The 12,038-nt window shown below is 44.8% G+C and overlaps 1 protein-coding gene across 1 annotated transcript in view; it reads left to right on the forward strand.

Moving 5' to 3' along the window:
- Nucleotides 1-1,766: 1,766 nt before the first annotated feature.
- The window catches only part of sgsm3 (small G protein signaling modulator 3), a 148,555-nt gene continuing 138,283 nt past the window's right edge, over nt 1,767-12,038 (forward strand). The window contains exon 1 of the mRNA XM_067974707.1: nt 1,767-1,852. Coding sequence (XP_067830808.1) covers nt 1,843-1,852 — 10 coding nt within the window. The 5' untranslated portion in view covers nt 1,767-1,842. The remainder of the gene's footprint in view (nt 1,853-12,038) is intronic.

The following is a 12,038-nucleotide window of genomic DNA, read 5'->3' on the forward strand; positions in this document are numbered from 1 at the left end:
CAGAGCCAGGAGTTTGGGTGCACGAGCACAGATTACACGTAAAGGGTGTAAAACAGAAGGCAGGAGAAACTTCTTCAGAGAGAAGTGAGGCTGTGGAATTCACTTCTAGAGTTGGTGGTTGAGGCAGAAATTACGTCAACATTCAATATTAGATTGGATAGGTGGATAAAGAAACAGAGGTTGAAGGAATCTGGGAACAGGGAGGGTAAATGTGGTTAGGACTATTTGCTTGTGTGGAGGGTAAACACTGACACGGATTGGGATGGGCCGAATGGCCTGTTTCTGTGTTATAACTTCCATGTATTTCTATGATCTAGGGTTTATGCAGGGATGCTGCCTACACAAAGCACAGGTAGCCACTGATAGCATGGAGTGACTGGGATTGGGGCATAATGCAGGCTCGCAATGAATTCATCGAATGATACAGCACAGAAGGCCATTTGGCTCACCATGCCTGCACGGCCTCTTTGAAAGAGCTAACCAATTAGTCCCATTCCCCTGCCCTTTCCCCATTCACTCCCTCCACCACCGGCGCACTGTGGCTGCAGTATGTACCATCTACAGGATGCACTGCAGCAGCTCACCAAGGCTTCTTCAACAGCACCTTCCAAACCCTCGACCTCTATCACTTAGAAGGACAAGGGCAGCAGGCACATGGGAACAACACCACCTGCACGTTCCCCTCCAAGTCACACACCGTCCTGACTTGAAAATATATCGCCGTTCCTTCATCGTCGCTGGGTCAAAATCCTGGAACTCCCTCCCTAACAGCACTGTGGGAGAATCTTCACCACACGGACTGCAGCGGTTCAAGAAGGCGGCTCACCACCACCTTCTCAAGGGCAATTAGGGATGGGCAATAAATGCCGGCCTCGCCAGCAACACCCACATCCCATGAATGAATTAAAAAAAATAACCCTGCAAATGTTTCCCCTTCAAGTATTTATCCAATTCCCTTTTGAAAGTTATTATTGAATCACTGCCCTTTCAGGCAGTGCATTCCAGATCATAACAACTCGCTGCGTAAAAAAAGTTCTCCTCATCTCCCCTCTGGTTCTTTTGCCAATCCCCTGAAATCTCTGTCCTCTGGTTACGGACCCTTCTGCAACTGGAAACAGTTTCTCCTTATTTACTCGGAGTGGTTGAGAGGCCTGTTGTGTTTTGTGTTTGATGTGATTGCTCTCGGGGGCTGTCCTTGAGAGTAAAGGTGTTACTGAAATAAAAATTAAAATCGTAACCTGCCTTGTGCGGTTAACCCACCGAGGACAGACTGCAGTGTATCTGCAGGTTTCAAACTTCAGTAAAACTGGGTTAATTTTCAAATTCTCTTGAGTGGAATGATAAAATGTCTGAACAAAGCAGCATGCGCAACTTTGGTCTCACTGTCCTGTACATCAGTGGACATGTTAACCTGCTCCAGCACTGCAAGAGTTAACATTGTGTCTGATCCTTTGAGAGAAAGCAGATGTATGATGGAGACAAGCCTGTGAGTAATCCAGGCCACGGCTCTCCCTCTGTGACTTGTGGTTTCAGGTATAGCGAACTGTAATGGACTGACAGCACCATCTCCGATATGCCAAGAGTTTGATTTGATGCGGTGATTGGTGTATTGTGTATGCAGGGATTACTGGTTGGTACTGAAACTTGTCACACTGAACTGAAGCTGCTAGTTTGATTTCTGATGCTCGCGTTAATAGATTTAAGCCTGCATTAGACTCCATGCTGCACATCTTCACAACTGATCAGGTTTTCTTCTTCCTAGTGCACTGAGCGACTGAATCCAGAAAAGCTTACGCACAACAGGAGCTTGTAAAGTGAGAAATCCCTACATTCGTTGGCAAAATGATTTCAGGTATGGTACTGCATTGCAAGCAAGAACTAAGGAAGGGGAGGGAGTTTGGAAATAGCATGAAGATGGTGAAGAGTCTGTTGTAGGGTAGGGTGCAGTGAGCCTGTGTTGTGTCGACAGGTTGGTGAGAGCTTTAATAGTTCCTGATCAGTTCAGTTCAAGTAATTTAACCAATAAAATTGCATTTCACGAAAGCGAGGCAGGCCTTTGGCCCATCTTTTTACAGAACCTACCTTCCCCCCCCATCACAACATCTAATTGTCTCTTGAATAACTCCAGAGTTTTTGCCTTTATTCCCCTACCTAGCGACCATTCCAGGTAATAGTCTCAGTGTGAAGAAGTGTTTCCTGACATCAGTACTGAACTCTCCTTTTACCAGTCTCTCTCTATCTCATTTTGTCCTGCATTTTGGTTTAACTCGAAACAGTGCTTCTGATTAATCTTTTCTACTCTATATCGAATCTTATATTCTTCTATAAGGCCCCCTCTCACTTGCTTCTTTTCTAGTCTGAAGAGCCTGCGTTTTTCTAGCCTTTGCTCATAACTCAATCTCTAGAATTATAGAATGATTACGGCCATAGAAGGAGGCCATTTGGCCCGTTCAGCTTGTGCCAGCTCTCTGCAAGAGCAATCCAGCTCGTCCCACTCCCCCGCCCTTTCCCCGTAGCCCTTCAAGTACTTATCCAATTTCCTTTTGAAAGCCACAATCGAATCAGCGTCCACCTCCCCCTCGGGTAGTGCATTCCAGATCCTAACCACTCGCTGTGTAAAAAAGTTTTTCCTCGTCACGTTTGGTTCTTTTGCCGATCACCTTAAATCTATGTCCTTTAGTTCTTGACCCTTCTGCCAATGGGAACAGTTTCTCTCTATCTACTCTGTCTAGACCCTTCATGATTTTGAACACCTCGATCAAATCTCCTCGCAACCGCCTCTGTTCCAAGGAAAACAACCCCAGCTTCTCTAGTCTGTCTACGTAACTGAAGTCCCTCATCCCTGGAACCATTCTAGTAAATCTCTTCTGCACCCTCTCTAAGGTCTTCATATCCTTCCTAAAGTGCGGAGCCCAGAACTGGACACAATACTCCAGTTGTGGCCGAACCAGTGTTTAATAAAGGTCCATCATAACTTCCTTGCTTTTGTACTCTATGCCTCTATTTATAAAGCCCAGGATCCCGTATGCTTTTTTAATCGCTTTCTCAACCTGCCCTGCCACCTTCAATGATTTGTGCAAATACATCCCCAGATCTTTGTTTCTGTACCCCATTAGAATTGTGCCCTTTAGTTTATATTGCCTCTCTACATTCTTCCTACCAAAATGTATCACTTCACACTCCTCTGCGTTAAATTTCATCTGCCATGTGTCTGCCCATTCCACCAGCCTGTCTATATCCTCTTGAAGTCTATCACTATCCTCCTAACTGTTCACTACATTTCCAAGTTTTGTGTCATCTGCAAATTTTGAAATTGTGCCCTGTACACCCAAGTCCAAGTCATTAATATATAGCAAGGAAAGCAGTGGTCCCAGCACTGACCCCTGAGGAACACCACTGTACACCTCTCTCCAGTCCAAAAAACAACCGTTCACCGCTACTCTCTGTTTCCCATTACTTAGCCAATTTCATACCCATGCTGCCACTGTCCCTTTTATTCCATGGGCTTCAACTTTGATGACAAGCCTATTATGCGGCACTTTATCAAATGCCTTTTGGAAGTCCATATACACCACATCAACTGCATTGCCCGCATCGACCCTCTCTGTTCCCTCTTCAAAAAACACGATTTGCCGTTAGCAGTTCCGTGCTGACTTTCCTTAATTAATCCATAGTTGTCCAAGTGACTGTTAATTTTGTCCTGGATTATTATTTCTAAAAGTTTCCCCACCACCGAGGTTAAACTGACCGGCCTATAGTTGCTGGGTTTATCCTTGCACCCTTTTTAGAACAAGGGTGAAACATTTGCAATTCTCCAGTCCTCTGGCACCACCCCCATATCTAAGGATGATTGGAAGATTATAGCCAGTACCTCCGCAATTTCCACCCTTACTTCCCTCAGCAACCTAGGATGCATCCCATCCAGACCAGGTGATTTATCTACTTTAAGTACAGCCAGCCTTTCTAGTACCTCCTCTTTATCTTGGTAAAGACAGATGCAAAGTACTCATTTAGTACCTCAGCCATGTCCTCTGCCTCCATGAGTAGGTCTCCATTTTGATTCCTAATCAGCCCCACCCCTCCTCTCACTACCTGTTTACTATTTATATGCCTATAGAAGACTATTGGATTCCCTTTTATGTTAGTTGCCAGTCTATTCTCATTCTCTTTCTTTGCCCCTTTTATTTCCTTTTTCACTTCCCCTCTGAACTTTCTATATTCAGCCTGGTTCTCACTTGTATTATCAACCTGACATCTGTCATATGCCCCCTTTTTCTGTTTCATCTTACTCTCTACCTCTTTCATCATCCAGGGAGCTCTGGCCTTGGTTGTCTTACCTTTCCCCCTTGTGGGAATGTACCTAGACTGTACCCGAACCATCTCCTCTTTAAAGGCCACGCATTGTTCGATTACAGTTTTGCCTGCCAATCTTTGATTCCAATTTACCCGGGCCAGATCTGTTCTAACCAACAGAAATTGGCCCTCCTCCAATTATGTATTTTTACTCTAGATTGCTCCTTGTCCTTTTCCATAACTAATCTAAACCTGATGATACTATGATCACTGTTCCCTAAATGTTCCCCCACTGACACTTGCTCCACTTGACCCACCTCATTCCCCAGAACCAGATCCAGCAATGCCTCCTTCCTCATTGGGTGGAAACATACTGATCAAGAAAGTTCTCCCGAACACACTTCAGAAATTCTTTCCCCTCTCTGCCCTTTACACAGCTACTATCCCAGTCTATATTAGGATAGATTAGGATTCATCTGACGAAGGAGATAATCTCCGAAAGCTTGTGATTTTAAAATAAATTTGTTGGACTATAACCTGGTGTTGTAAAATTCCTTATATTAGGATAGTTGAAGTCCCCCATTATCACTACCCTATGGATCTTGCACCACTCTGTAATTTTCCTGCAAATTTGCTCCTCTACATCCTTCCCACTAGTTGGTGGTCTAAAGAATACAGCCAGTAGTGTAATGGTGCCTCTATTGTTTCTTAACTCTAACCAAATAGATTCTGTTCTTGACCCCTCCAGGACATCCTCTCTCCAGCACTGCAATATTCTCCTCAATCAATACTGCCACCCCCCCTTCCTTTCTTTCCTGCCCTATCCTTCCTTCTCTAAGACGAGGGATCAGCCTGTTAGCCCATCGCTGCACTCATCACAGTTCTTGGGATGTTTCTCTTGCGCCTTGGTGACCAGAACTCAATGCAGTATTAAAAGTGCGGCCTGACCAGAGCACTGTGCAACTTCATATGAGGGTCTCAGACTTGTATTCTACTGATCCTGTAATCTAGCTCAGTACTCTGTTTCCTTCGTTAATTGCTAGTCAGCAATCTCTCTTAGCGCCTCCCTGTTCATTAAGTGTGTCTGCCATTCTCTCTTCCTATATGTTCTAAACGAGTGGGACCTCCCTGTATTCATTGGCATCCCTCCTGGGTTTTGTCTGCAATCCCATTTAACACTCTGGTATATACAGGTTCCTGGGACCTTCTTGGTTTTGAGCCCTTTCAGCCTGTACTTGTTCTCCATGAAAATGATGAGCAGTCACTAAGTTTAGTGTAGTCCTCCCCCCGCACCGATGGTTAACATTTCACTGGTGTGCACTCTAGTGAATATTTCCAGGAAATAGTCATTTAGTGTTTTAACCATTTTTAGTTCATCCTGAGTTCATACCCTGTTTATATCCTTAACAAAGATTGATTCTTTTTTGATAATCCTTTGCCCCTCTGGTCCCCTTTTCAAAACTATTTCTTCCTATGTTCCTCTTGGTGCTTTCCAAGTAAATAAAGTACCTTCCTGTCTTCTGTCACTAACGGGAGAAAGCAGGAGGCTCTGACCTGTGTCGTGTCATATCAAATATTTCTGCATCTTGTTCATTTGATATTCTAGCTGAGCCATCGTACTAAGAGTTTAAACTGGAACTCTGTCAGTTGTTTATGAAAGAATTTCTTTTGCCTTTGCCTTGGGACCAAAGTTTAATACCTGGTTCCGTGGAGATAATAGCTGCTAGTTCAAAGCAAGACTATCCTAATATAGACTGGGATAACAATAATATAAGGGGCACAGAGGGGGAGGAATTTTTGAAATGTGTTCAGGATAACTTTCTTAACCAGTACGTTTCCGGCCCAATGAGGAAGGAGGCTTTGCTGGACTTGACTCTGGGGAATGAGGTGGAGCAAGTGTCAGTTGGGGAGCATTTAGGGATCAGCGATCATAGTATCATAAGGTTTAGAATAGCTATGGAAAAGGATACGGACCACTCTAAAGAAAAATACTCACTATGAGGAGAGCCAATTTCAATGGGATGAGAACAGATCTGGCCTGGGTAAATTGGAATCAAAGATTGGCAGGCAAAACTGTAATTGAACAGTGGGCGGCCTTTAAGGAGGAGATGGTTTGGGTACAGTCTAGGCACATTCCCACGAAGCAGAAAGGTAGAGCAACTAAAGCCAGAAGTGCCGAGTAGATAATCTATCTCTGCCTCCTCCCGATATCCCCACCATCACAGAAGCCGGTCTTCAGCCAATTCGATTCACTCCACGTGATATCAAGAAATGGCTGAGTGCACTTCTCAAGGGTAATTAGGGATGGGCAATAAATGCCGGCTTCGCCAGCGACGCCCACATCCCATGAATGAATAAAAAAAAGAGATAGTGAGTAAGGTGAAAAGGAAAAAAGAGGCGTATGACAGATGTCAGGTTGATAACACAAGTGAGAACCAGGCAGAATATAGGAAGTTCAGAGGGGAAGTGAGAAAGGAAATAAAAGGGGACAAAGAGAGTGTCAGTCTATTCTTATACAGCCAACATAAAAGGGAATCCAAAAGTCTGGACAGAGCAGAGAGAGAGAAACTTTCCTGTTGGAGGAAGGGTCAAGAACCAGAGGTCATAGATTTAAGGTGATTGGCAAAAGAACCAAAGGTGACATGAGGAAAAACTTTTTTACACAGCGAGTGGTTAGGACCTGGAATGCACTGCCCGAGGAGGTGGTGGAGGCAGATTCAATCATGGCCTTCAAAAGGGAACAGGATAAGTACTTGAAAGGAAAAAAATTGCAGGGCTACAGGGATAGGGCGAGGGAGTGGAACTAGCTGGATTGCTCTCGCATAGCGCCGGCACGGACTCAATGGGCTGAATGGCCTGCTTCCGTGCTGTAACCTTTCTATGAAGACGACTCATCTCTGTACGTTGTTACATTAAAGAAAACCTAATCACGTTGAGGTTATCTGGCTGGTAGCTCTTGTTTGTAAAATGATGATGTGGACAGTTTGCGACTGTGAGAAGTGAAGCTCACTGTCTGGGATTGCAGCAATCACTAAGACTGAGTCATGACAGGCAGAAACCCCAAAAGACTTTGACTCGGGTCGGACCTGGGGAACATTGCTCTAACAACAACTTGCATTTATATAGCACCTTTAACGTGGTAAAACGTCTCAAGGCGCTTCACCGGAGTGTTGTCAAACAAAATTTCATACCGAGCCACATAAGGAGATACCAGGACAGGTGACCAAAAGCTTGGTCAAAGAGGTAAGTTTTAAGGAGCAACTTAAAGGAGGAGAGAGAGGTAGAGAGGTTTAGGGAGGGAATTCCAGAGCTTAGGGCCTAGGCAGCTGAAGGCACGGTGACCAATGGTGGGGCGAAGACAATCAGGGATTTGCAAGAGGCCAGAATTGGAGGAGTGCAGAAACTTAGGAGGGTTGTCGGGCCGGAGGAGGTTACAGAGATAGGGAGGGGAGAGGCCATGAAGGATTTGAAAGCAAGGATTTGAAAGCAAGGATCAGAATTTTAAAATGGAGGCGTTGCCAGCCCGGGAGCCAATGTAGGTCAGTGTGCACATGGGTGATGGGTGATGGGTGAACGGGACTTGGTGCAAGTTAGGATACGGGCAGCAGTGTTTTGGATGAGCTCAAGTTCACTGAGGGTGCAAGAGGGGAGGCCGGCCAGGAGAGCATTGGAATAGTCGAGTCTAGAGGCAACAAGGGCATGGATGATGGGCTGCTCTCCACCACCCTTGTTTCCGCCTATTTGTATATGTCCTCCCACTTGTGTGTATTTCTGTTTCTCTCTGGGCGTGTGTGTGTCCCGGCCTCTCTGGGGTTGGGTGATCCTAAGAAATAGAAGCAGGAGTAGGCCATACGGCCCCTCGAGCCTGCTCCACCACTCAATAAGATCATGGCTGATCTTTGGCCTCAACTCCACTTTCCCGCCCTATCCCCATATCCCTTGATTCCCCTAGAATCCAAAAATCTATCTACCTCAGCCTTGAATATAAAGAATGACTCAGCATCCCCAGCCCTCTGGGGTGGAGAATTTCTCCTCATCTCAGTCTTAAATGTCCGACCCCTTATCCTGAGACGCTGACCCTCGTTCTAGACTCTCCAGCCAGGGGAAATAACCTCTCAGCATCTACCCTGTCAAGTCCCCTCAGAATCTTCTATGTTTCGATGAGATCACCTCTCATTCTTCTAAACTCCAGAGAATGTAGGCCCATTATACTCCATCTCTCCTCATAGGACAACCCTCTCATCCCAGGAATGAATCTAATGAACCTTCATTGCACCACCTCTAAGGCAAGTATATCCTTCCTTAGCTAAGGAGACCAAAACTGTACACAGTACTCCAGGTGTGGTCCCACCAATTGTAGTAAGACTTTGTTACTCTTATACTCCAATCTCCTTGCAATAAAGTCCAACATGCCATTTGCCTTCCTAATTGCTTGCTATACCTGCACGCAAACTTTGTGTTTCTTGTATGAGGATGCCCAAAACTCTCTCAACCCCAACATTTAATAATTTCTCACCATTTAAAAAATATTCTGTTTTTCTATTCTTCCTACTAAAGTGAATAACCTCACATTTCCCCACATTATACTCCATCTGCCACTTTCTTGTCCACTCACTTAATCTGTCTATAATCCTTTGCAGACTCTTTGTATCCTCCTCACAGCTTATTTTCCCACCTAGCTTTGTATCGTCAGCCAACTTGGATACATTACACTCGGTCCCTTCATCTGAGTCATTAATATAGATTGTAAATAGCTGAGGCCCAAGCACTGATCCTTGCGGCATCCCACTAGTTACAACCTGCCAGCCTGAAAATGACCTGTTTATCCCTACTCTCTGTTTTCTGTCCGTTAACTAATCCTCTTTCTATGCTAATATGTTACTCCCAACCCCATGAGCCCTTATCTTGCAACCTTTTGTGTGGCACCTTATCGAATGCCTTTTGAAAAACCAAATATATTACATCCACTGGTTCCCGTTTATCTACCCTGCTAGTTACATCCTCAAAAAACTCCATAATAAATTTGTCAAACACGATTTCTCTTTCACAAAACCAGTGAGACCAAAGTTGCGCATGCTGCTTTGTTCAGACATTTTATCATTCCACTCAAGAGAATTTGAAAATTAACCCGGTTTTACTGAAGTTTGAAACCTGCAGATACACTGCAGTCTGTCCTCGGTGGGTTAACCGCACAAGGCAGGTTACGATTTTAATTTTTATTTCAGTAACACCTTTACTCTCAAGGACAGCCCCCGAGAGCAATCACATCAAACACAAAACACAACAGGCCTCACAACCACTCCGAGTAAATAAGGAGAAACTGTTTCCAGTTGCAGAAGGGTCCGTAACCAGAGGACAGAGATTTCAGGGGATTGGCAAAAGAACCAGAGGGGAGATGAGGAGAACTTTTTTTACGCAGCGAGTTGTTATGATCTGGAATGCACTGCCTGAAAGGGCAGTGATTCAATAATAACTTTCAAAAGGGAATTGGATAAATACTTGAAGGGGAAACATTTGCAGGGTTATTTTTTTAAATTCATTCATGGGATGTGGGTGTTGCTGGCGAGGCCGGCATTTATTGCCCATCCCTAATTGCCCTTGAGAAGGTGGTGGTGAGCCGCCTTCTTGAACCGCTGCAGTCCGTGTGGTGACGGTTCTCCCACAGTGCTGTTAGGAAGGGAGTTCCAGGATTTTGACCCAGCGACAATGAAGGAGCGGCGATATATTTCCAAGTCGGGATGGTGTGTGACTTGGAGGAGAACGTGCAGGTGGTGTTGTTCCCATGTACCTGCTGCCCTTGTCCTTCTAGGTGGTAGAGGTCGCGGGTTTGGGAGGTGCTGTCGAAGAAGCCTTGGCGAGTTGCTGCATATTATGATTTTCTAAGTGTCCTGTTACCATTTCCTTAATAATAGATTCCAGCATTTTCCCCGACGACTGAAGTCAGGCTAACTGGCCTGTAGTTCCCTGTTTTCTCTCTCCCTCCTTTCTTGAATAGCGGTGTTACATTTGCTACCTTCCAATCCGCTGGGACTGTTCTAGAATCTAAGGAACTTTGGAAGATCACAACTAATGCATCCACTATCTCTGCAGCCACCTCTTTTAGAACTCTCAAATGTAGGCCATCAGGTCCAGGGGATTTATTGACTTTTAGTCCCATTAGTTTCTCCAGTACTTTTTCTCTACTGATAATCACTTTAAGTTTCTCACTGTCAATTAGCCCTTTGGTTCCCCACTATTTCCGGTGTGCTTTTTGTGTCTTCTGCTGTGAAGACAGATACAAAATACTTGCTTAACATCTCTGCCATTTCATTATTCCCCATTATAATTTCTCCTGTCTCAGCCTCTAAGGGACCCATGTTTACTTTTGCTACTCTCTTCTTTTTTACATACTTTTAGAAGCTCTTACAATCCATTTTAATATTTCTTGCTAGTTTACTCTCATTTTCTATTTTCTCCCTTTTAGTCAATTTTTTGGTCATCCTTTGCTGGTTTCTAAAATTCTCCCAATCCTCAGGCTTACTACTCTTCTTCATAACATTATAAGCCTCTTCTTTTAATCTAATACTATCCTTAACTTCTTTAGTTAGCTACGGATGAATCACCTTTCCCGTGGATTTTTTATTTCTCAATGAAATATATATTTGTTGAGAATATTGAATTATTTCTTTAAATGTTTGCCATTGCTTTTCAACCGTCATACCCTTTAATCTAATTTCCCAATCAACCTTAGTCAACTCACCCTTCGTGCCCATGTAATTGACTTTACTTAAGTTTAAGACTCTAGTTTCGGACTTAAGAACGTCACTCTCAAACTCAATGTGAAATTCTATCATATTATGATCACTCTTCCCCAGACTATCCCTGTTTCTCTGTGGGTGTGTATGTGTGTCTCCCTGTTTCTCTTTGTGTGTGGGTGGGTGTGTGTGTGTCCCTCTTTCTCTGTGGGTGGGTAGGTGCATGTCTCCGTCTTTCTCTGCGGGTGGGTGGGTGCGTGTCCCTCTTTCTCTGTGGGTGGGTGGGTGTCCCTCTTTCTCTGTGGGTGGGTGGGTGCCCTCTTTCTCTGCGGGTGGGTGGGTGCGTGTCCCTCTTTCTCGGTGGGTGGGTGCGTGTCCCTCACACTCTCTCTCTCTGGGCGTGTGGGTGCCCCTGTCTCTGTCTCTCTCTGGGCGTGTGGGTGCCCCTGTCTCTGTCTCTCTCTGGGCGTGTGGGTGCCCCTGTCACTTTGGGTGAGTATGTATCCTAGTTACTGCAAGCATACAGTCACATACACTGTGTATGATATGCAGTGTCTGGTGCTGTTGCTAAAAGCCCTGTTCCTGGGGTTCAGTACATTGCTGGTCTGTTGAAAGAGTGCTGGGCTCCACTTTAAAGGATGTGAGAGGTGTATCTTGGCAGCTGTGTTGGAATGTCTAGTTCACTCAATTGAACCCTGTTTCTATGTTGAGCAGGTACGACAGATCTCTGTGAAACAGAGACATGCACCTATGTAAATGATAATCAAAGAATCTAGTTTAAAGGCTCTGAAAGTAGACTCTAAGAATCTGAACGTGTTATTTTGGTTTTGGAAGTAGTTTAAAGTATGGTGTGTGTGTGCCCACATGAAAATACGTGCCTGTCTGCCTCTGTGTGTATGTGAGTGCCTCCATCTGCCTGTGTGCGAGTGTGAGTTTGTGCCCCAGTGAGTGTTGTGTCAGTGTCTCTGTGTCTGTGCGTTCCCATTTCTGACTGTCCGTGTGAATCTATCT

The sequence above is a fragment of the Heptranchias perlo genome, chromosome 40 (genome assembly GCF_035084215.1).
Source record: "Heptranchias perlo isolate sHepPer1 chromosome 40, sHepPer1.hap1, whole genome shotgun sequence".
In the NCBI taxonomy this organism is placed as follows: Eukaryota; Metazoa; Chordata; class Chondrichthyes; order Hexanchiformes; family Hexanchidae; genus Heptranchias; species Heptranchias perlo.